General features: G+C 39.0%; 1 protein-coding gene across 4 annotated transcripts in view; it reads left to right on the top strand.

Annotated features, from left to right (window-relative positions):
- The window catches only part of Prp5 (pre-mRNA processing factor 5), a 268,041-nt gene that overhangs the window by 204,996 nt on the left and 38,149 nt on the right, over nucleotides 1-24,896 (top strand). For 3 of the 4 annotated variants that reach the window (XM_067136316.2, XM_067136314.2, XM_067136313.2), the window contains 3 exons: nucleotides 9,781-9,931; nucleotides 10,422-10,533; nucleotides 20,889-21,026. In XM_067136316.2, the coding sequence (XP_066992417.2) occupies nucleotides 9,781-9,931; nucleotides 10,422-10,533; nucleotides 20,889-21,026 (401 nt within the window). The remainder of the gene's footprint in view (nucleotides 1-9,780; nucleotides 9,932-10,421; nucleotides 10,534-20,888; nucleotides 21,027-24,896) is intronic. The other variant, XM_067136315.2, reaches the window with a different exon arrangement.

Below are 24,896 nucleotides of genomic sequence, written 5' to 3'. Positions count from 1 at the left end.
CCATTTTGCGTTTGACAAACTGCATAAATGCATACTCCAAAAGCCTTCTCTGAAGCATCACTAAATCCAAACAAATCAAAAGAGCCAGAGCAATTCCTAGGAGTTATGTTTCTCATAATCCTGATGTTATTCAGTCTTTCTAATGACGTATAGTACTCGTTCCAAATCTGAAGGTGCTCTCGGGACAATGGCTGATACCATTCAAATCCATCTACTCATAAGTGTTGCATCAACAACTTCTCTTTGATCAGTACTGGACCCATGAGTCCTAGTGGATCAAAAATCTGTGCGAGTTTGGAGGTGACTTCTCTTTTGGATCTTGGTGACTGCTTTGCCAGCTCAACTCGAAACTGACGGCAATCTTGTGCTGAGTCCCAGATGAGTCCAAGAGTCTTACTAGCTTCATCTTTGTCTAAAACCAGTAAAGTCCCTTTGTCGCTTTTGCTCTCCAAATCCTGCAAGATTTCTTTACTGTTGGATCTCCATTTCCTCAAATGCATTCCAGCACTCTTGAGAATATTTTGTATTTGCCGCCGTAGCCCGATCACATCTTCTAGAATGTCTCCTCCACTTAAGCAGTATCCATATAAAAATCATCACAAATTGCCTTTGCTGCTGCTGGATATTCATTTTCATGAAGAGTAGCCAATTCATTTAGGCATCTCATGGCATGGTAAGGTGCTGATGCTGTTCCATATGTCACCGTATTCAGCTGATGAATCCTCACAGGGGCTGAAGATTCCTCTTTCCACAAAATCTGCTGTAATGCTCGATCTTCAGGATGGATGAGGATTTGCCGAAACATTTTTTCCACATCTGCCGTCATGACGTACTTATGGCTGCGAAATCTAAGTACAATGTGAAAAAGATCTTGCTGTAAATTAGGTCCTGTCATGAGCTTGTCGTTGAGTGATGTCCCGAGTGATGTTTTTGCAGAGGCATCAAATACCACTCTGACCATTGTGGTGTCACTATCTGGACGTACCACTGGTTGATGGGGTATGAAGTATGAATTTGGTACATCTTGATTGTTTCAATCAAGCTCATATGCCCTATTTTTTCATATTCATTCATGAAATCTGCATAAGCTGTCTTGAGTTCGGGGTGTCTGCTTAATCTCTTGACTAATGATTCTAATCTGTTTAGTGCATGTTTTCTTGGTTCTCCAAGGATGACATCTGCTTGGTAGGGAGCCTTACGATGAATCTACCTGTTGTATCTCTCGAAACGGTGTCCGTGAACAGTCTTTCACATATTCTTTCTTCTGATGTGTAATGTTGAATCTCCAGATTTGCTTCTTGTTTCCAAAATTTTTCCATCTGTTCTGATAATTGTGGATTGCTAATTTTCATGCACGTTGTTGTTGATCATTGTTTGTTCTCAGAAACTTAACCGCCTATAATTCAGCCTAATCGGGTGTTTTGCAGAGCTGGTTGTCCTTCAGCTTCATTCTTGGGTGGACCTATGACTATTTTCCAATAAAGTTCTGCACCAATTAACATGTCTATGTTTCCAGGCTTGTTGAATGTGGGATCTGCCAAGCAAATGCTCTTTGGAATAATAATTTTGTCCTTGATCTCCAACTGTGGAAATTGTGCTGTTATAGTTGGCAGAACTAGAAATTCTGCTTCAACCTCAAATCCGTCATTACTTGAAGCGAGGTGTACTTTGGTAATCCTTTTTGTTTCCACTTTGGAGCAATCTACTCCAATAATCTGCGTGTTTGTCTTGACATTCGGTAAACCAAGCTTCTTATACAGACTTTCTTTTATTCGATTCGACTGAGATCCTGGATCCAATAAGGCTCGGCATGTCATTCTTCTTTTTTTATTTTTTTTTTTTATTTTTTTATCATGTCGTTTACATATTTACAGGACTCTGTTTTATATATACATAACTCTTCTAATAACATTATTACTTGAGAAATATTAATCTTATAACTAAACCACATATATTACAGAAGTAGTAGTATTATTATCAACATATTAACACTTAAAATAAATTGAACTTCTAACTATCTCTTGCACACATTAAATAAATTATTATTATTATTATTATTATTATTATTATTATTATTATTATTATTATTATTATTATTATTATACAAAATCACACCAACCGTGAACGTCTTTCACATCAATTAAAGCTGTTGACAAAAGTATTTGCGATGTTATTCCTTTCACTAAGCTCACATTGAGCGAAGCAGGTGAATGCTTAGATTCGACACACAGGTTTGTGGGCACTTGATTCTCTTTAACATTTTGTTTCTGTTCGTCATCTTCCTCAGCATGTAAAAGTGTGTTGTGAAGAAGTCCACATTTCTTGCATTTTGATCCTCTGCAATTTCTTGCAATATGTCCTGGTTTCAAACAGTTATAACACTGTCCTTTTTCTTGGAGCAGTTTTCTTCTGTCTTCAACTGATCACTTAATTAATTCTTCACATGTAAAAATGAGGTGACTTCCACCACACAGATTACAGCTTGCCTGAGTCGTCGTCATAACAACTTTCTTGCTAGGTTGTTTGTCCTTCGGATTTGCCTTCATGTTCAATGCCTTGGTTTTGTTGTGATTTAACAGCATGTACGAGGACGGTTTGAAAATTTCTCGAAATCACCGCTAGATGTCAGTGCTAGAGCAATGAGGTTCCCGCGCAATAATAACACAAATAATAATTTTAAAAAAAAGTCTCTTTGCTGTTCTTTCCGCTTAGTGATTTCTAAACTGAGATTCGAGCCGTGATTAAATACTTTGTAAAGAAAGGTATGAAAGCAAAGGAAATTCATGCCGACTTTCAGAACATACTGGGGGACTCTGCTCCTTCATTTTCGACTGTTGCCAAGTGGACCAGCGAGTTTAAATTTGTTTGGGAGAGCTTGGATGATGATGGACGGCCAAAAAGTGTTACGACCCCAGAATTTATCGCAAAAGTGCATAAAATGGTCATGGAGGATCGTCGACTGAAAGTGCGGGAGATGGCTGAAGCTGTAGGGATGTCTTCTGAATGGGTATATTATATTTTAACCGAAGAATTGGGTATGAAAAAATTATCCGCAAGATGGGTGCCGCGGCTCTTGACATTGGACAATAAACGCACCAGATTGGAAATGTCCGAACGAAGTCTGGCCCGTTTTCAGTGCAACCAACAAGATTTTTTGCGCCAGTTTTTGACTACAGATGAAACTTGGGTCCACTACTATACCCCAGAGACAAAACAGCAGTCAGAGCAGTGGAAACATGCTGATTCACCACCACCAAAGAAAGCAAAGGCAGTGCGTTCGGCCGGAAAGGTCATGGCCTCAGTTTTCTGGGATGCAAAAGGCATTCTGCTGATAGATTATCTTCCTACTGGCCAAGCAATTACGGGGAAATACTATGCAAACCTCCTAGACCAACTACAGGAAAAGATACGCGAAACAAGGCCTGGTTTGGCAAGGAAAAAGGTCATCTTTCATCAGGACAACGCTCTGCCGCACACAAGTGTTATTGCCATGTTAAAACTTCATGAACTGGGGTATGAATTGTTGCCACATCCACCTTATTCACCCGATTTGGCACCATCAGACTCATCTATTCCCCAAGCTGAAAATTTTCCTCGGTGGACGGAGATTTTCTACAAGGGAAGAACTGACAGCCGAATTGGAGAGGTATTTTGCAGGCCTGGAGGAATCTCATTTTCGAGATGGGATCAAGGCATTGGAACATTGCTGGACCAAATGCATTAGTGTACAGGGAGACTATGTTGAAAAATAAAAGCAGTTCTACCGAGGTATTAATTCTAGTACATTCCGAGATCTTTTCAAACCACCTACGTATGATTGGGAATGCTCAGTTAAAAATTTCAAGAAATCATCCAATGTTGGCATCTTTTCTGGAGTGTTGCCTTTCACCCTTTCCTGCCAGTCTCTTTGCTCAGTGAAATCCAGCTGCTTCTTTGCTAGATGAGTAACCAATGTATCCCAATATTGTACCGGTTGCTTCATTGCTTTTAATGAAGCCATGTGAGTTTGAATATGAAATTGTAATTGCCTGACTGATTCAGATTTGTTCTCTTTAAAAACTGTAGGAAACTTGAAAAGTTGATCTAGACGTGTCTCGATTATCATATGTATCTAGAAGCAAGTTCCAAGCACTTGTGTAGTTTTCTTCTGAAATGGTAAAACCTTGAATGACTTTGCGTGCCTTGCCCTGCAGAAGACCGTTCAGATACTGATATTTTTGAATATTTGTTAGTTGAGTATCATTATGAATGGTTGACTCAAAACTGTTCTTAAAAAGCAACCATTTTGTGAATTCACGGTTAAATTTCAGTAATTTAATTTCTGGTAATTTCTGTATTCTTCTGTTATGATTTTGTGGAACTTCCTGTTGATGAATGGCGTTGTTTACTGCCATGTTCATTTGAGCTAGCAAATTATTTTGAACATCCTCTGCTTCATCTATTATCGTTTGCAGTTGTGTAACTGCGCTGAAATAAATAGATTCAAATAGCTCTCGCTCTCCCTCACATTCCCCTTCAAACTGTAGTGCAGCTATTTCATCAGTGATCTCTGTTTCCTCTATTTTAATTTGTACTTCTTCAAAAGAATTCCATAGCTCTTCACATTTTTAAATTCTAACCTTCGCCTCTGATTTTGACATGTCAGCTCTTTTTGATATTGATTTGATTTTGACATGTCAGCTCATGTCAGGTCTTGTTAATGTGCCTTTTACTCGACCCTGCGATTGTTTCAATTTGTTTCAGTTGCGAGATATTGAAATTAAGGTTATGCTGTGAAAGTTCGAAGGGATTGCGTGAAGGTTATGTATAAGTTCAAAAGAATTGTAATGCTGAACTGAGGTTATATGACAAAGGAATTTGGATCTTTTGTATTTATGACAACAGGAGGATCAATGGACTTCAATTATTATTTTCTTCTTATTATTATTATGTTGATTAGTGCATGTTTGTTACGAAAACATGCGCTAAGGGAAAGAGGCTAGAATCTAAGAGTACCGTATGTATAGCAAGGATGGTGTACATGTCAAAGAGACTCACGCTCTCACGGAGATTCTTGCATTGAGCGGTGAGAAGAACGTAAATCTTGAAATCTTGTCTACTTCTTTTTATGTATGTAACATCGAATCGTACTTGGCTGATTACTGATTTATGCTGCAATCCGTTGAAGTTGTTGGCATCAGCGTCTGATTTTCGTTATGAACGAGAATTCACTATCCGTGAAAGATTCCACGAATTCGAGATGTGTTGTATTTTTACTCCGCTGCTTAACATCAATTGCGACGCATTGTTTTCATTTCTGCATTTCACTTTTCATGATCTTGCTTGTACTGAACATCTCAGGTTATTGAGAGCCCCACATAGGGCGCCAATGTTTGTTTTTTGATTTTGAAGTAAAGGAACTTGGTGCCTTCAGTACTTTATTGCATTTGATATGTCTTAATGATGCGATATCACAACTTGATGATGGACATGACTGTTGCATGCATAACCATTGTCAACAATACAAAATCATCTGACGAATCGGTAATAGGCTTGGAAAGTGCCAACTTCAATTAATGAAATACATTTGCAAAAATTAGAAGTCTCTTCATAACAGCTATCTTATCCAGATGCCCGGAGGAAGTTGAAGTCTATGGCTGCTCCAGAGTTCTCCATCTCCTTCGCTGAAAATGTCGCAAACATGCGGATCACTCCACAGAGTTTCGTGGTAATACTGGGTCTTTATTTATGCTTGACAAGGACTTTCTCGCTCGACATTGGCCGCCAGTGACGGTTCAGTTGCCGGTTACCGCACGTGCGTACGTATGGCAGAATACGGTGCTCAAAATAATTATCATGCATTTTACTCACCATGTTTACAGTTTATGCTCAAAATCATTATCGTGCATTATCATGCATTTATCATGCATTTTACTCACCATTTTTACAGTTTATGCTGAAAATGTTCCCCATGCACTGCCAAACATAATCGGAATCTCCTAATGAAGTTTTCGGTTACTCTACAAAGTTCTTCAGCACTGATGGATGCAATTGCAGCTCTTATATTGTCTTTAAGTTTAGTGTGTGAGGGTTATTCCCATAAACTACATTTTTTAACATTCCCCACAAATAAAAATCAGATGCCGTTAAATCTGGGCTACGAAGGGGCCACACATTTTTACGTATGATCCTCGTACCAAACACGCTTTAGTAAGGAGATTACATTTACGTCTATTTTTATTGTTTACTGAACCTGTACGTTTGAATCCCTTAGCCAGTTGTTTTATTGTCCGATTGATAGGAATGGGGCTCCCTGGAAATTTCGCTCGAAACTTTTGTTTTGTCCTAGCACACGATTTTCTGCACGTAGTGTAAGTATTGTGCAGATATACACGTTCACGTAACAAATATTTCACATACATTACAGCACTATACACAATCACAATAAAACACTATACAATATGACATACAGTACGCAGTAGCTTCTTTGAACACCCTGCTATCTTGTAGCTGAGCTCTCAGCAACGGCAGGAAGTGCCGGAAACTGCGCGCGCCAGCGGCCGGTAGCGGCCTGTCATCGGTGGCGAAGGTTGAGCGAGAAAGTCCCTGCCAAGCATAAAGTCTGAGGCAATGGAAATATGCTGAAAACATGTGGACAAGTGGACTTCATACGAAAGTGTGCAGAGCTCCAGGTTTTGACAGGTGGTGGTTGTGATTAACGTTTTAAGAGGAAGTACAACTAGGCAACCATCCTCTATATAACACTAATCAGAGAGAAAAATGGAAGGGGGCCGACACTTCGAAAAATGAAGGTATCGGCCAAAGGAAGGCAAGGCCCGCGAAGGGCATGAAAATGAAAGACTCCCTAGTCATCGCAAACCTAATAGCTTCGGGGTCGGAAAAGAACAAGAGTTGACCAAGGGAGGTCGGATAGGATAGATGAAGGTGAGGAGCCTGGCACAAGTAAGTGGAAGCAATGCCAAATTTCAGAGCCCCTGGGGCCCCTTTTAGTCGCCTCTTACGACAGGCAGGGGATACCGTGGGTATTATTCTACCGCCCCTACCCACAGGGGGTCCAGGTTTTGACATTTCCAAATTTGTGTTGGTGGACTGTTGTTATTGTCACGACAATAATCTTTATCAATTATCACGCTGAAACTCCTCAAATGGGCTAATTAACTTATGTTACACTGCCATATTGTTGTAATGTCATAATATTTTATTTTTACCAGGTTTCAAATGGACTAACATTAAATTTTGTCTGAAATACATAGTGTTGTGCCTTCTTCTTCTTTTTTTTTTCTGCTGGTGAGTGTACTTATTGTAAATTCTTGCCTCAGCTGAGTCAGAAAATTAATACATCGAGGTATATAAAACATATTTGAAGTTGGCATATGTGGTAGACAATCCACGTTGACTAGCAGAGAAGTTATTATGTCATACCTAGTATGATATTCATCTGATATCACATATCAGTTATTCTACTCATTATTAATTTCTGGATCTACATTTTTAAGACATGAAACTAGTTCACCACACAGTGCTGTAGTAAGAATTTTTTAAAATTATCCTATTCTCTGGAAACTCCATGCAAAATTAATTGAAACAGTTAGAAAGCTCTCGAAGAGACTGATGCCATGGTTTGAAAGGCAGCCATTAATAAATAACTTTGAAACCTCTATGAAATCAGCTTCTATTAGTTGGAAACATTTTCTGATTATAAGTCCCTAAAATCATGTTGTATAGAATGGCACCAAGAAAAATGTTAGATGAATTTTAGACTTCCTTGTACTCCTGACCAATAATACTGTTGAGAATGGAGATCTGTGTTCGTATTGGATATTAGTGCGTTTATTGTTTGGAAACAGGGGTGGTGTCTCGTAAATTTATGTGGAGTCACCTAAAGGATAGTGGGATTACCTTAAATTCTGTGCTTATGGGAGTATTTGAAGATTCTCTTGCTATTTTGCGTCATTATCTCTATTCCAATTGAATCAATTAAACTTCGCAACTACCAGTTTTGATGTTTGAGTAGTAGGAAATTTTGAGTACATATTTCCAATATTTTAAAGTAATCACTTGTTCTACTTCTGTAAATACATTGTTACCATGGTAAGTGTACCCCTGCGTAGGTTTACAAACATCCCCACAGGGGAAGGAATGAAGGAAAAAGCGCACGGGCCTGGGCCTGTTTCAAGCTAACAGTCCTTTTAGCAAATAACCACATTTATTTTCAATACAAGTCCCCTTAGTGGGTTTTCCTTTAAACGTGTTAACACGTACAATATAGTTTAAATCTCGAGACAGCCTCAGGCTGTGAACTAAGTACATTCATACTGGGCATTGAGCCAGAACATTAAAAACAAAATTCAATCATTCAAACTGCCGTCCGTTCAAAAGCACTCAGTACATACAATAGCAGAGAATCTATTATCCTTAACCAGTAACATTCGAGGTGGCAGCTAATTTTCAAGGTGCCTGCCTGTATACAATAACATTAAAAGGCACGTCTTAGGACTGAATATTTCGGAATCCCAATAGTGAGATCCTCCCTTCGTTCTACCCCGCGCTAGTACATCAGTTTTATCTAGTAGAAGAGCTTACCTCCACACCATGGACAAGACAGGGTTCGAAACCCAAACGGACTAGCCGCCACAACTCAAGGCACCGAGTACATCAGCCGCTGCTGGCTATCAGGCAAGTCAAGTTCCTCACCTCCGTCCGTAGCTCGACAAGCGAGCTTCGGACCGGAGGGAGGGGAGGAAGGCCAGCCCAATTGGCTGGAAGAGCGGGGAGGCATGTTGCCATAGTAGCGCGGCGGCAGGACGAAGGGAGAAAATCAACGTCGAAAGAAGGTGCTAGTTAGTGACATTTATAAATCATAACCCGTAAAAGGCCGTACACAGCTAATAATAATAATAAATAATAAATGGAAAAAACAAACGTCAATGTTAAAGGCGCAACCAGGCAGCCAACAAAGCCCAAAGGGGGCAAGGGAATTGCCTAAAACATACGGCACAGTAAGAAATACTTTTTTCTTTCAGGATCCCTGTGGTCACTCATTTTGTATGAACTGATGCCATTTCCATGACTAAATAAAAATTGCCCCTTTGTAAAACCTCTTTTCAGAACATAATCCTGGCATTGTGGAGTGTCTTAGAATCAATCGTAGATGTAAAGGTAAGGGTGTATTCTGCCCGAAGGCAGGTCCGAACCTCCGCAGAGGGGTGCCTGAGCTGGAGTTTACATACGGTAGGGTAGCCAGTTCCTTTCTACTCCTTCATTTCCTTACCCCCCATCAACAGCGCGTGGTAACCCATCCAAATCTTGACTACGCCCAATGTTGCTTAACTTAGGAGATCTCACAGGATCCGGTGTTTCAACACGGCTACGAGTGTTGGCAATCGTAGATGAAGAGATCTTAATTTTAAAGATCTTCAGATGAAATAAAGATGATGTCAATTCTTGCAGAATTCACAATTTCAAGAAATTCACGGTGATATTCTCTTAGAGAGACAGAATTATTTTCACAAGTAACTTGTATCTTTGGTGGGTGTTATACATTTATCTTAGCTAAGGTTTACATGTTGTGAGAAGCTGGGATTTCTCCTTTTAAAATGGACATGTAATTGTATAATCAGTTCTTGATTTCAAGCAGTTCAGTATCAGAATGTTACAAAGTTAGTGAACTGAACAAAATTAGGATTTTATAAAGAGCTTTTTGAAAAGTCAAGGCGTTTAAGTAAATTGCCTAAGAGTTGTGTTGAGTGTGATGCAGATATCTTTTGGTTTATGTTTCAGAGCGGGAAACAAGGGCTTTGCATACACTTTTATCACACCTGAGCAGGAACGATATGCTGGTGATCTAGTGCGAGCTATGGAATTATGCCAGGTTCCAGTGCCAGAACCTCTGCGGATATTGTGGGATCGTTACAAGGCAAAGCAAGCTGCTGTGAGTTCTATTTTTACTTATAAAACTTTAAATCTTACAATGAAAATCCTGTCTTTACTGCATCAAAATGAGTGCAGAAGGTACAAGTTATTCCTCCATATGCAAATGACAGTTTGATATTATGTGTGTTGATAAAATTTTTGCTGCAAAATATTTTCAAGATTATGCTGAAATTTAAATTTGGCTTACATGACTTATTAAAAATTTGTTGGTCGGTGCTTTCTATTTGTAATCCTTTTCTTTTTATGTATACTGTGTATTGTATTCACTTATTCAAAGATAAATTCATGAGAATAATGATCTTGTTGATCACTGGGTGGATAAGTTCATTATTCCGTCAGTTCAACGTCTGGATTTTTAAAAGAATTTTCAAATGTATTTGTAAGCTTCTGTGACGGTTATGTATTTTTCTGTTGTCACTGTGATTTCCTCATTTGATTATTGATGTTTAATTGCAATGTATTTTGGGTAAAGCTTTGTTTATTCATAGGAAGGGAAGAAAGTACACACTGGTGGAGGTTTTAGCGGAAAAGGTTTTAAATTTGATGAAGCGGAGGCTATGATGGTCAGTGAGAAGAAGAAGTTCCAAAAAGCTGCTCTAGGTAAGTCATTTAAATTTACTTGGTTGTGGAAAATTCGACAATAATATTCATTTTTTTTTTTTAATTTGGTACATATCACATTGTAGTAAAAAGCGCAGTTTTACGTTGGATTTCAGAATTCATCGTCGTCATCATAATCATCATCATCATCATCATCTGGAGCAGTTTCCAACCACAGGCTGGGTCTCCTTGGAACATAAGCCTCTCCATCATTTTCTGTCCATCCACCACTTCTCTTACTGTCATTCAGTTCTCTCCTCTTGCCTCAATGCCCTCCTTTACACCTTTCAGCCATCTGTCCTTCGGTCTTCTTCTAGGTCTCCTTCCCTTCAACTCCATTTCTAACATCTTTCTTGGTACCGAGCTCAATAGCTGCAGTCGCTTAAGTGCAGCCATTATTCAGTATTCGGGAGATAGTGGGTTCGAACCCCACTGTTGGCAGCCCCCGAAGACGGTTTTCCGTGGTTTCCCATTTTCACACTAGTCAAATGCTGCGGCTGTACCTTAAATAAGGCCACTGCCACTTCCTTTCCACTCCTAGCCCTTTCCTTTCCTAACATCGCCAAAAGACCTATCTGTGTCGGTGTGATGTAAAGCAACTTGTACCGGGCGAGTTGGCCATGCGCGTAGAGGCGCGCGGCTGTGAGCTTGCATCCGGGAATAGTAGGTTCGAATCCCACTATCGGCAGCCCTGAAGATGGTTTTCCGTGGTTTCCCATTTTCACACCAGGCAAATGCTGGGGCTGTACCTTAATTAAGGCCACGGCCGCTTCCTTCCAACTCCTAGGCCTTTCCTATCCCATCGTCGCCATAAGACCTATCTGTGTCGGTGCGACGTAAAGCCCCTAGCAAAAAAAAAAAAAAAAAAAAAAAAAAAAAAAAAAAGCAACTTGTAAAAATTTTTTTTTAAAATTCTTGGTATCCTCTCTTTTCCCATTCTCTTATCACGTCCATACTACTGCAGCCTTGATTTTTCTATTTTCTCCTTTAGGGGAACCTCATTTACCATTTCCCAAACTCTCTCATTTCTTTCTCTGCCCAGTCTTGTTAAACCTACTCGATACCTCGGAAACTTCATTTCCACTGCTTGTATTTTACTTTTATCCCTCCCCTTCATCACCCACGTTTCTGGTCCATATGTCAAAATTGGCACAAAATAAGTCTTTTGGATAATTCCTAACTTGCCTGTTCCAATTCAGGTCAATCTTACACGAGATATACAGGACATAGTAGGACTATCAGTACAGTAGAACCTCAATTATATGTTCCTGGAAACTATGTTTTCCCGTATTATTCGTTCAAATTACGTGGACCGCGAGCATCCTAATTAAACCACGTTGTAAAAATCTAGCATTATCCGTCCCTCAAAGAAATGATTTCGCGGATCAACCGTCCAGAAATGTCAGTCCCATCAATGCTAAATCCTCGATCATGCGTCTTTCAAGAAGCTGAATCTCACTAAAGGACGGCTATGACATACTTACGGATATTGGTGTTAACGTCCCGCCATTGCAGTAATTTGAGCAAGCATTGTACTGGAAAAGCTACCATCTTAGCATCACATTCGGTTGGTATTGTTTAGAGAATCCTCGAAAATCACAAAGCAGAGAGTGTCCACAACAGTTGGGAGACGGAGCGCATTTCGACAGCTCTACCTGGAGATGGAACGAGTTTCTTCAATGGTCGTACTTGCAAAACATCTACATTATGTCCAGGTTTAGATGTTTTTGAGTGTATCGCCGAACAGTTTTTCGGTACTTTTCTCAGGGCACTGTATAGTCACTGGACTTTCAGGCAGGAACCGAAACTGCTCCTGCTTAAGTTAACACAAATTTAGTATTTTAATATTATCGTATACAATTTATGTTATTGAGACCAGAACAAATGTTGCCATGGGAGGTTTTGGGATTGCCTATTACTGTTTTGGTCCTAATATAAGACTGGGAATTTCTCGTTTTTGTGTTGAAATGTTATAAAAACCAAAACATTTAAAATTTTGGAAGTGTTAATGATAATTTTTCCCTTTCCATTTTTATTGTGATTAGTGACAGGCAGAATTGATTATAATGCATTCGAGAACTTGAGAATCGTTACATACATTCAAAACCATATTCTCGAGTTCAGAATAGTCGATGTAGGCCTAATTTACGTGGTACTGCGCAGTACAAGATTTCCATAAACTGACTACGAACAGTATAGCGGTGACCATATTACCATAGAAGATTAAAAAAAAGATTTCGCCATCATTTTGGGCGCTTTTGTGTCTAATGTGCGTTATTTTATTAGATTAGAGAATTAAAAACTACTTGTGGTCGATTGTTGTTTGGCTTCGCGTTATGGGTATTTGATTTTTTGAAGAGGTTGGCTAATCGAAGTTGCTGAACTGAAAGAAGTTTTCAGACGAAACTAACTGAGTTTCCCCGGTAAAACTGAATATAAAGTTTTGAGATTTTCAAGTAGCGTACCGGTAATTAACTTGACTGCCTCTCACCCAGAGGGCCTGGGTTTGATTCCTGGCCAGGTCAGGCATTTTACCTGGTGGTAATTGAGGAGCTATTTAATGGTGAGACGGCGACCCTGGTCTAGAGAGCCAGGAATAACAGCCGAGAGGATTCTTCACACTGACCATGCATCACCTCGTAATCTGCAGGCCTTCGGACTGAGCAGCGGTCGCTTGGTAGACGGAAGGCCCATTGGGGCTGTAGTTTAGTTTGGTTTAGGGGCGTTTGTAACATTATAAGTATACATATTTAATTTTTGTGATGTTTAGCCAAATTGTTGATGGTTCATTCGTTCCAGGATTTTCTGTTTTCCTGTGTTGTACGTTGTTTTTTTTCCCCGTTGTCCCTCCAAAAATGGAGAATCGAGGTTCCACTGTACTGGGACAAACAAGTGTATGAATATAAATTATTTATAGAAAGGTAGTAGAGTGCACTCTGTTCTTGAAATAGACTGGTTGGATTATATGGAGCACATCTGACATCTGAGTGTTTTTTTTTTCTGTACATAAAATCATTTTTGCATTTACTATAATTATGTTGTCCGCACAACCTAATATGTTTAAGTCTGTTTCAAGCACACTGCAGTTGTGAAAGTTAAAATTGCTGTTTCCTTGTCTTCTGCCGTCTGTACAAAATCATGCGAAAGCTAAATGGCCTGTTGGGATTTGTATTGATATTTTTTGTCATGATTGGATGTGATTATAGGCAATTGTCATGTACAGAACCCTAGTGAGATTCCTCTGTGACTAGTTTCATAGCTGGATATGTGGTTCGTTTTCATGTTTCATTATTAAATAATCATTTTTAAATTTTTTTTTCTCTCTTCCATGCTTTTGTTTAATTTTAGGTTTTACTGAGAGTGTTTGAATCCCACTGTTGCCAGGCCTGAATGTGGTTTTCAATTTTCATTCCACTAAAATACTGGGACTGTACACTGATAGTCATTAATAACCAGTGGTCAGAAATAATCATTTCAGGCAAGGAAATCTTTACAGCCCTCAGAACCGCCCAGTATCGGCTTACACTCTCTCATTGGTCAGAGCAAACACATGCATACAACTTGCATACAACTGGGGGTGAGGGGGGAGGAGAGAGAGAGAGAGATATATATGTCAACACATTGAGTATCAAATTCTCCTGTTTCTTTGTAATCCGTGTGTGCTAAAATGTTAGCGGTCTCTGCCATGACTTCGACAATTGGCATTGCAATCAACCATTGTAGGGAAGAATGACCCTTATTTTCATCAATATAGGCTCCTCTTCTTCTTTTTTTATGACCGCATAGGATCACTTCAGTCAGTCCATCTTTCAGGTCTCTTTGAAGGGATTGTTCGGGCTTTGCGGTCCTCCCAGTACTTCTTAAGATGCTCCGATCTTTGTGCCCTTTCCTTGGTTGAAAATGTGCATGTTGTTGGTTTGTTTCATGTAAGGGTAAAGCGAAGGTTTGTATTCTTGAGTTTTGTATTCAATTTTATCTAATTGTGGTGTCTTCTGTTGTAAGGCCTATTTCCTTCAGATCCTCTCTTACTTCTCTGATCCATATACTGTATATCCTGTTGTAGTATTTTTTTGAGATGAGATTGTGTTGTACTAGTTGTTTTAGAAGTCTCGAATCCTGCCTCCTCATGATATGTCCAAAGAATCCCAGTCTCATCTTACGCATAGTATCTGTAATGGGTTCTAGCTCTTTGTAAACGACTTTGTTAGGTATTATCTACCACTGTCCATCTTTCTGGTATTTTTTGTTGATGCAGGTTCTTCCAATCCTCCTTTCAATTTTCTGAAGTCTGTCAGTCTTTGATTGTTTCTTCAGGTGAAAAAATATAGGCTCTATTAAATTAAACCATTTTAATACTTTTGCAAGCACTGTCAAAAGAATGAATATATTTTTCACTAAAATATGCACAGATATCAAGTTTGAACATGAGAAATTAAGATGAAACATGGTTATCCTCACTAAAAATTTAATAAGGCATTTCAGGCTTCATTTAAAGACATACCCCTTTTACTGAAGTATCCTACCATGCTTTTTTCGTATGTTGTATTTCTCTGAATCCAAGACGACCTTGAATGTAAGACACCTCTCACTTTTTCCTTCAAAAAAATTAAAACAGGCTTAAAAAATGCTTTGTAAAATCATTTGAATGCTTTTCTTGTACAGTATGCATTTTTAGACTATCTCTGTCTTCACGCCAACTGATATAGATGTTGATTCCCATAGGGAACCTGAAATATAAATGTAAATGGTCCGTTATTGGACATTATAAATTTTCCAGCTAACTCATTCCTGGTTCAGCGTCTTGCCCCAGTGTGCTAAGTTGGGCTCACCAATTGGTAAATAGCACACCCACCAAGACGCATGGCGAGTGCATAACGTGGAGGCCACTGCATAGGCTATTTGGAACCACCGGCAGTGCCAATGCACTATGAGAGACTTTGTCTCATTACCAAAAATTGATGCCTGCCTGGCCATCAGATGATATAGATGTTGATACCCATAGGGAACCTGAAATATTTGTCCCGAATGAGTAAATTTACCAATATAAATCGTCCGTTATTGGACATTACAAATTTTCCAGCTAACTCATTCCTGTTTGCCAGCATTTCACCCCAACGCTGAATGTTGGCTGTAGTTAATGCCGATTTCATCTTCGACTTCTTTAAAGCATCCTTGTTGTGGGCCACTGAATGCATTTTTTATACAGTATGCAATTTTAAAGCCATCTTTATCTTTATGCTAACGCTGAATATTGGCTTTAGTTACGCCTATGCCGTATTTTCATGCGGCTGCACAATTATTCTTAATTTCCATGTGTTTAATAACCATTAACTTAAAATTGGCATAATAATATCGACGAGAACCTATTGAAAATTTGCTGGTGATACCTGTTCCACGTATCTTTACAATACGATGTTCCATCACGAAAATATTCCTGCTGTCCATAAAACTTAATTTTACCAACCATCAGATACAGTAGATGCATTATAACTCTGCCACTTAGTAGCCGTGGCCTTTCTAAGAATTCAGAGGCTCGCATATTTTGATGCCATTGTGTGAATTTGAGAAACGTTTTTGTAGAGGCTCAATAGAATGTCATTCTTTTTTAACTATTTTCTGAGATCCAGTGACATCACACAGAGGCATTGTACAACTGGTTGCCGCGGCTAGCGATGTACAAGTATAAGAAAGAGGCAGACGTTGATTGTCAATGAGTTTTGTGTATGTGTGCGCGGGGTATGAAAAGAAGTAGCGTGGTTACCATGGTAGCTGCCAGTGGTGTTTATTACTGTTGGGTTGCAAATGGAAGACGACCCTTGATTTTTCAGGTGAGATTCTGAGAAGAAAACGTCGTCTTGGATTTGGAGAAATACGGTAATTATGGTGACTGGGAGAGAAATTAAATGACATAAAGGATGTATAAAAATAAAAGTTGGAGTCAATGCTTGCGTTTACAAAGACTTGTAAGTGAATAATATTTTTTAAATTAAAAAAAATAGGTGAGTTGTAATAAATAAAAGTATGATATTCTCTTAATATCATAATAAACTGTCATAAAGAAACAAAGGAGCGTGCTTTTAAGAAAAAAGTTCATAAATAATAATAACGCTTCCTATGCACGAAAATATAAATGGCTTCTTCAATGAAAAAAAAAAATAGAAATATAAGATATACTGGTACTTGTATTTCTATTTTATGTATACTGTATTCTTTGCACTAGCCTCTCATATTCATTCTAGGATAAAAATTCTTTGACTGACTGTAATTATGGGAACATTGAGATTGTAAATAAATATATGGTAGTTCTAAATAAATCTGTAATATAGTAAGTGCTTTAATTGAACCCAGATCAAACATGCACGTTTCATCACGATGGAATTACAGTTAATTGTTTTCCTCGGTTAGGAAAAGCCAGTATAGCCAGAATGTTTAAATGTAGAAGCATATTACTCAGTTCCTGAGAACATGCCAATCGAGTTGGAGTAATCAGTGAGTATTTGGCATCACAAGCTACACCTGGAAGACGAACACACGTGACATTGTTCCCGCTTGTCTCTTCTCCATTCTCTCAAGGTTGGCAAAAATTTATGTCCACCTGGAATTCTTCTGATCATGAGTGTACCTTAATTAAGGCCATGGCTGCTACCTTCCCAATCCTAACACTTTCCCATCCTTGTATCACCAAGATTCTTTGATGTTTATACATCAACATTAAACTGCTGGCACTGACCGAACGCCTACTTGTGTGATACTAAACCAAGTGTTTAATTAGTGCTGTAGAGGAAATCACCAAAAACACAGAAGGACATGGGAAATACTACACCCTCTTTCGTACTTTGGACACCTTCAGATACCTTATGGATTTGGAAAATGCTACACCCTCTTTCTCACTTCTTAAAATCATCATATACTTGTAGATCATATTATAAACAAGCAGTAATTTGTCCTTCATGCATATTATAAACCAGCAGTGATTTGTCCTTCATGCATAGAGTACTCCTTATTTTGTATGTGCAGAGTTCATTTAATATGGTCTTTCTATCACATCTGTAGAAACAATAGTCATACAGCTTCTGGATAGTGTCCTGTTTTACAACCATTTTTCTTGCAAATGCACATGTAGATTGTTCAATATTTGTGCAAGTGGTTGTGTCCGCAGTGCAGACCTTGCCCCATCACTTCCCAAATTTGTTCCATTGGTGGCAAATCTGGTTACCTTGCAGGCTCAGGATGATGATCACACTTTATAGAGCTTGTTGGGTATAACAACCTTTATGGCACAAGCATCATTTTACTCCATGATGGCATTTGGTACATTGTGCAAAAATCGCAGGAAACAGGGCCTAGCACACCTACCAAGACACATGCTAGTGTATGTTGTAGAGGCCAAATCATGTGTCCAAATTGGCACAATGGAGGAAAATACTGGCAGCCAAGAATGAGTTAGCGGGAAAATTTATAATTTAGAATAACGGACCAATTATATTGGAATTATGAATTTACTCTTTCAGGACAAACATTTCAAGTTCCCTATGGGAATCAAAATCTATATCATCTGATGGTCTAGCAGGAATCAGTTTTTGTAAAAGAGACCATGACTCTTGTGGTGAATTGGCACAGCCTGAGGCTGCAAGTTGCCTGTGCAGTGACCTCCACTACATGCACTATCCATGCATCTTGGTAGGTGTGCTTGTTACCAACTGATGAGCCCCAGTTGGCACACTGGAATGAAATGCTGGCGACCAAGAATGAGTTAGTTGGAAAATGTATATAATTTCTAATGAAATGAAATGGCGTATGGCTTTTAGTGCCGGGAGTGCCCGAGGACATGTTCGGCTCGCCAGATGCAGGTCTTTTGATTTGACGCCCATAGGCGACCTGCACATCATGATGGGGATTAAATGATTAAATGCCGGGGCGAAATTAACCAATTATGGTTAAAATTCCTGACCATGCCAGGAATTGAACCCGAGACTCCTGTGACCAAAGGCCAGCACGCTAACCATTTAGCCATGGAGCCGGACGTAATTTCTAATAGTGGACCAATGACAGCCAAAACTGATTAGGATGCTTTTGTGGAAAGAAAGAAAAAGGTCATAAAGAGGGAACGTGCACATGTTTCATGTGTGGATTAGCATCTACTTTCTCAATAAACTTTTATTTTTCATCATTTTTAAACTGTCTAGCTTTATTCTTCTCTAGAACTGAATATTCTGCAAACCACTATGTGTAAGTACAGTATTATATATTTATGTACGTTGTTACACAATTCACTTACGAACGGAAAATTATGCACCAACACATCAGCTGTATACGTAGGTATAGCAGGCCTGATTTACATATGTCATTGCACAATTCACTTACAAACGTAAAATTAAGCACCAACACATCAGACGAGCTACTGTTGCGCAATCCACAAACAACCATAGCAAAGACTGGCTTGGGACTGGCGTTCCCTGCAGCTGTAGGCCAACACACAATCACGCTCTTGGGCTGGGAAATTATCTACCAAATTCTTACCCAGGCCTGTTGTCACTGGCCATGATGCTTGCAATGTGGCCGGGAACGTTAACTTAAATTTCTTACAGTGGGAGTGACATAAATGTGCTATCCAAGTTTCTTTAGTATGTATTTAATAGGACATGGCCTGGGACTTTGGAATAATGGCATAATAACCAGAGTACGCTAGAGATGGACGTTTTAACCAGTTTCGACTGTGTATTGGAATTACAGATAATCGGGAGTCATAATGGAAGACACCTCAAACCGTGACCCCTGGTGTCTGGGAAATATTACATTGAGGAATCAGTGCTGGATTGTTGCATTATTCTCCATGGTGCCAAGCCCTGATGTGACCATCCTCTGCATTAAGATTTAAATGGGACTCAAAATTGCAATGTCCATTGCACATTGACAGTGTACCGTACGATCCAACGGAGTCAAAGACAAACAACACAGAGGAAACTGTGCCTATCGTCAAGACTTAGATATGATGGATGGTTCTTGTTAAGATTGGCAAATGCAGTGAGTGTTTCATGGATTGTAGTGGTCTCCCTGGATGAGGCAACAAAGCAGTTTAGCAGATATGACCAGCTGTATGATAAGGTGACCATTTGGCGTCATTAATCCAACAATGCGACCCTGTTCGGATGGATCTAAATGGAATGGGGTATGATGCCAGGGTATAGGTATCTGGTTTGTAAGTTTGTAACATTCATAGTTCTAATTTTTCTGCCTGTTCTGTGGTCCTTTTATACAATTACTACCCAGTATATTATGGGTTTCAGTGAGATTTCTATGATTTCTCTTTAATCACTTAATTTCACCATGATACTCTATGTAGCACCGAGCGAGTGGCTGCATGGTTTGGATCACGTAGCTGTCAGCTTGCTTTTAAGTGATAATGGGTTCGAACCTCACTGTCGGCAGCAGTGAAAATGGTAAACCATTTTCCAGGCTCTACCTTAATCGAGGATACGGTTGCTTCCTTTCAACCCCTAGCTTTTTCCTATCCCATTGTCACCATAAGACCTATCTGTGTTGGTGCGACATAAAAAAAAAATTCAACAAACCAACCTCTACGTAGCTTTGATTTTATTACGGATGGATGTTTCCTTATGGATATGGCAATTTCCATATCCGTCAATACATGACAAAAGGTAGGAGAGTATTGACTGGCTAAAACTAACAGAAAGCTAAGCATTGATTGTATAAACATTATGAGAGCTGTAGATGCAAAACACAAAATTGACAAATATCACATAGGTAAAAATAGAAGATAAAAGGGAGATAAATATTAGATTTGTACAAAAGATGTACTTGAATCATATATATTACACAGAAGAAATTACGCAAAGTAGTGGAACATACATTGAAAGTCCTGAATAGGTAAAAGACCTGTAATTTCAAATGCCTTCTGAATTTGCAGTATTTTAGAAATGTTAAGTCTCATACCTGTTATAGATTCCACATAAAACTGGTGGTCCTGTGATGATGATCATGATATACAAACTAGCTTGATTGATTGCTTGAATTTGCAATAGGAATAAATCAGTTGGATTAATACCCCCCCAAAGTTTATACACAAACTGTATTTCTTACAGCAGATGTCTCCCTGGATTTGTTTAACTCAGTTCTTAGAATTACAGTCACAGTTCTCATTTAAGAAAACAAAATAGAGAACTTTGTCAATTTTTATTTTTCCTGTAATATATTTTGTCTCAAAATGTATATTTTGCATCTTCGTACATTGTATGATTAATTCTGTGAGGAGTAGACAAATCTAGCCATTATTCTTGGAGGTTAGAGGGTTGTATGAAAATGAAGATTTTTAATTATGTTTTGTTTCTTCTCAGGCTTGCAGGATTCAGATGATGAAGATTTGGAGAATGATATTGATCAGCAAATTGAGAGTATGCTAGCTCCCAAGAGAATAGTGAAGGAGATAAAAGCACCTATTGGTGGTATTAGCCCTGCCACACCAGGTAATTATAGTAAGTAAAAGTGGTTTTTTTTTTTTTTTCATGGTATGTTCATTAAACCCTTGAAGGTCACGGCATGTAGCGGTAAGTGCCACTGTGGTTACGGCGCAATATATTGCATGTCGGAATTTGAAGTTATATTATCTTCGTAACTGTATGTCTTTGGACAACGATTGAAAAACAGATAGCTTCCGACGTCTGTTGGCTATTTTCTGAAGTTGTGAGGTTATTGTTATCACCACGGGGAGTGCTGGAAATGAAATGTTTTTAAGCAGATGTCTTCAGCTTTAGCAAGTCAGTTGCAAACAGTTGAAAATGGCTGCGCCGTTGAGCTGACTTGCTTATAAGCGACGATACAGTTCGTGAAATTTTATGAATGATGAAAGTGATTGTTCAGTATTTGAAGAGAGTGATGAAGACGTTATAGGAGGTATATCTGGAAATAATTGAAGTGGTGAAGACTTAAATGAAAGCAAGGATGAGGTCGTACGGCCGTCACGTCCGAAGCGAACGAAGGTAAATAAAGCGCCTAGTAATCAAAGAGTTTGGGAAGACGAGACTATAACCAATTCACGCCAGTGATTGTTCAGTATTTGAAGAGAGTGATGAAGACGATGTAGGAGGTATATCTGGAAATAATTGAAGTGGTGAAGACTTAAATGAAAGTGAGGATGAGGTCTTACAGCTGCCACGTGCAAAGCGAATGAAGGTAAATAAAGCGCCCAGTAATCACAGAGTTTGGGAAGACGAGACTATAAGTAACCAATTCATGCCAACCGCTTTTAACTTTGATGACAGTAATTCAGGAATCGAAATGAAATGAAATGGCGTATGGCTTTTCGTGCCGGGAGTATTCAAGGACAAGTTCGGCTCGCCAGGTGCAGGTCTTTTGAATTGACGCCCGTAGGCGAGCTGCACGTCGTGATGGGGATGAAATGATGATGAAGACGACACATACACCCAGCCCCCGTGGCAGCGAAATGAACTCATTAAAGTTAAAATTCCCTACCCTGCCGGGAATCGAACCCGGGACCCCTGTGACCAAAGGCCAGTGCGCTAACCATTTAGCTATGGAGCCGGACATTCAGGAATTAAGGATGTTTCACTGATGAAACATTCCTCAGAAATTGATATTTTGTAAGGAGTGCAACAAAACTCTTTGCCTTGTACCTTGTTTTGAGGATTATCATACCAAAAACCAGGGGGTCTCTTCCCGCATCGCGCTCACTTGTTTCTCTCCCTGGCCGCCTTCTGCGTGACGTCATGTGATATGAGACAGCGCTCACCCGTCCTGCTGACACGTATTACCACTACAGTCTAAAATGGTCATAACTTCTGAACCATTCATGCAAATAATGTCCTGGCAAGTTTATTGTAATCCTTATAAAATACTGGAGGAGGTCAGACAATTTATTTTGATGAGGAACTCGAGGATAATATCGAAATATTTATTTAATTTTAAGGAGTTATATTTTATACCTCGGACTATAGAATAAAATCGCTTCTAGAGGGCAGCCGGTTGGAAATAGGTATATGCCATCATGGATATTTTTTGGAGAGGTTTCTATGCTCTAAAATTCGTACGCTTACACTTGGGGTCTATCATTGATGGTTCACGCACCGTAAGCCAAGAAAGCAAGTGACCGACCGACATTTTTGTCTCTTTCTATGTATTTACTGTATATCTCATCATCATCATCATCATCATCATCAGTTTTCCTTTCCAGTTGCCCGGGTGTGGTTTATGAGCTCTCGCCACTTCTGTCTGTCCATGTACCACTCTTCTCTCAAAACGACATCCCAGCTGACTCCTCTTGTTCCTATGTCCTCTTTCACTTGGTCCAGCCATCTCTTCCTAGGTCTTCCTACCGGTCGTTTTCCGGCCACGACTGTGTGTAGCAATTGTTTTGCTGTCCTTCCATCGTCCTTTCGTTTGATATGGCCAAACCATTTTAAATGGGCCCTTGTCACTTTTTCATTCAGGGATGGGTACACACCAGCTTCCTCCCTTATTCTTTCATTCCTTACCCTGTCCCTTTTTGTCTTCTGTACCATAGTTCGTAGGAACTTCATTTCTGCGGCTTGTAGTTTCCTATCCACTTGTTGGGTTGTTGCACAGGTTTCTAGGCCATATGTTGTTATGGGGGTGAAGTATAATTGAAATAGAATCTGCTTTGATCTTAAGGGAACATGCGGTTGTTAATCTCATGCTGTATTCTGTTATCACTTGAAATGATGCACCCAAGATATTTAAATTGGTCTAATGTTTCCAGCTGTGTACCTTCCAGCATTATTTTTCCTTTCTTCTTCTGCCTGTTGACAGACATAGTAACAGTTTTCAATTTATTTATTGTTAATCCGTGTACTTTCAAATGTTCATTCCAGGTGTTCTGCCTCTCTTGGACTTCCTTCTCTGTATTTCCCCAAATTACTACATCATCTGCAAATGCAAATGCATTGATGTCCATATTGTTCTTCTGCTTAATTTCTTTCATGACTTCATCCATGACAGTGATAAAAAGTAAGGGTGAGAGGGTACTGCCTTGTTGCACTCCTTTAGTGGTTTGGAACCAATCAGAATTACCGTTTCCTATCTGTACGCAAATGCAGCAGTTTTCGTAAAGCATTTTAACTTTCTGGATAAGCCCTTTGGGTACATTTTTCTTTCTTAAGCATTCCCATATAGTCTTCCTTGGAACACTATCAAATGCTTTTTCGAGATCTAAAAACACTAGTGTTAAGTCTTTGCCCTTCTCCCAATGCTTTTCTAACAGTATTCTAAGTGCAAATATGAGATCGGTAGTTGATCGGTGTTCTCTGAATCCATATTGTTCTTCCTGTAGTTGTGGTTCTATTATTTTCGTTTTTTTTTTTTTTTGCAAGTATTTTCTCAAATATTTTCAAACCATGAGACAATAAAGTGATCCCTCTATAATTGCTACATTTCTTCCGGCTTCCTTTTTTGAAGAGGGGTATTATTATTCCCTTCTTCCAATCATCTGGGACTTTCCTATCCTTCCATATTGCATTAATTACTCTATGAAGCCACTGTATTCCTATTGCACCAGTTGCTTTGATCATATCTGCACTGACTTCATCAAATCCTGTTGATCTTTCTTTGGGCATATTATTAACCCTTTGGAACTCAGCCTATATGCAGAGGTTTGTTCGAAGACACTCAGACTGATTTTTGTGATTTTCCAAAGCAAATTATAAAAATTCAACACGTAAACAGTTTAACACACATTAAAATAAAATAAATCACACTAATACAGGAAACTATGAGCATTTCAGAAATGAATATACCTAGGACGTATTGTTACTGGTTAAGCCCCAAAAAATTATTAAATTTCGAAAATAAATTTTAAAAAATAAATTATGGTTTTCAATGACAGAAAAATCAGACATTATTGCATCTTCCTTCTTTACTCTTAGACGTGAAAGAAAGAACATTTAATTCTGAATAATTTGATATCAATATGACATGTGTGCTGCAATTAACTCGTAAAGCATTGCACAAAGTTATTCAGTGTACACGTAACGGTTATCGATGTCAGGTCCTCGCGGTCCGATGCACGGTGAGCAGTTACGACCGTGTCACTTCCCACATAACGGGAATCACTTTCGGCAAAAGAAGGTCATTATTACTGTCTAAATCATCTGAAAATTCAAGGATATCAGCCTCATTCGGCCTTCAATATGACCTAGCCATTATGATAAAAAGATGACGCAAGCACATGCAACAACGGAGTTATGTAAAGGAGTAAAATTGTAGTTTACGAAGTACATCGAACACACGATATACCAAAGGTACGAAATAAACTATAAACAAAACTCATAGCAAGATCAACTTGTTGTATTCATAAGCCAATCAAAACAGAT

Source organism: Anabrus simplex, chromosome 1, assembly GCF_040414725.1.
Source record: "Anabrus simplex isolate iqAnaSimp1 chromosome 1, ASM4041472v1, whole genome shotgun sequence".
Taxonomy (NCBI): Eukaryota; Metazoa; Arthropoda; class Insecta; order Orthoptera; family Tettigoniidae; genus Anabrus; species Anabrus simplex.
The sequence above is the reverse complement of the archived record's forward strand: the minus strand, read 5'-3'. Positions and strand labels throughout refer to the sequence as shown.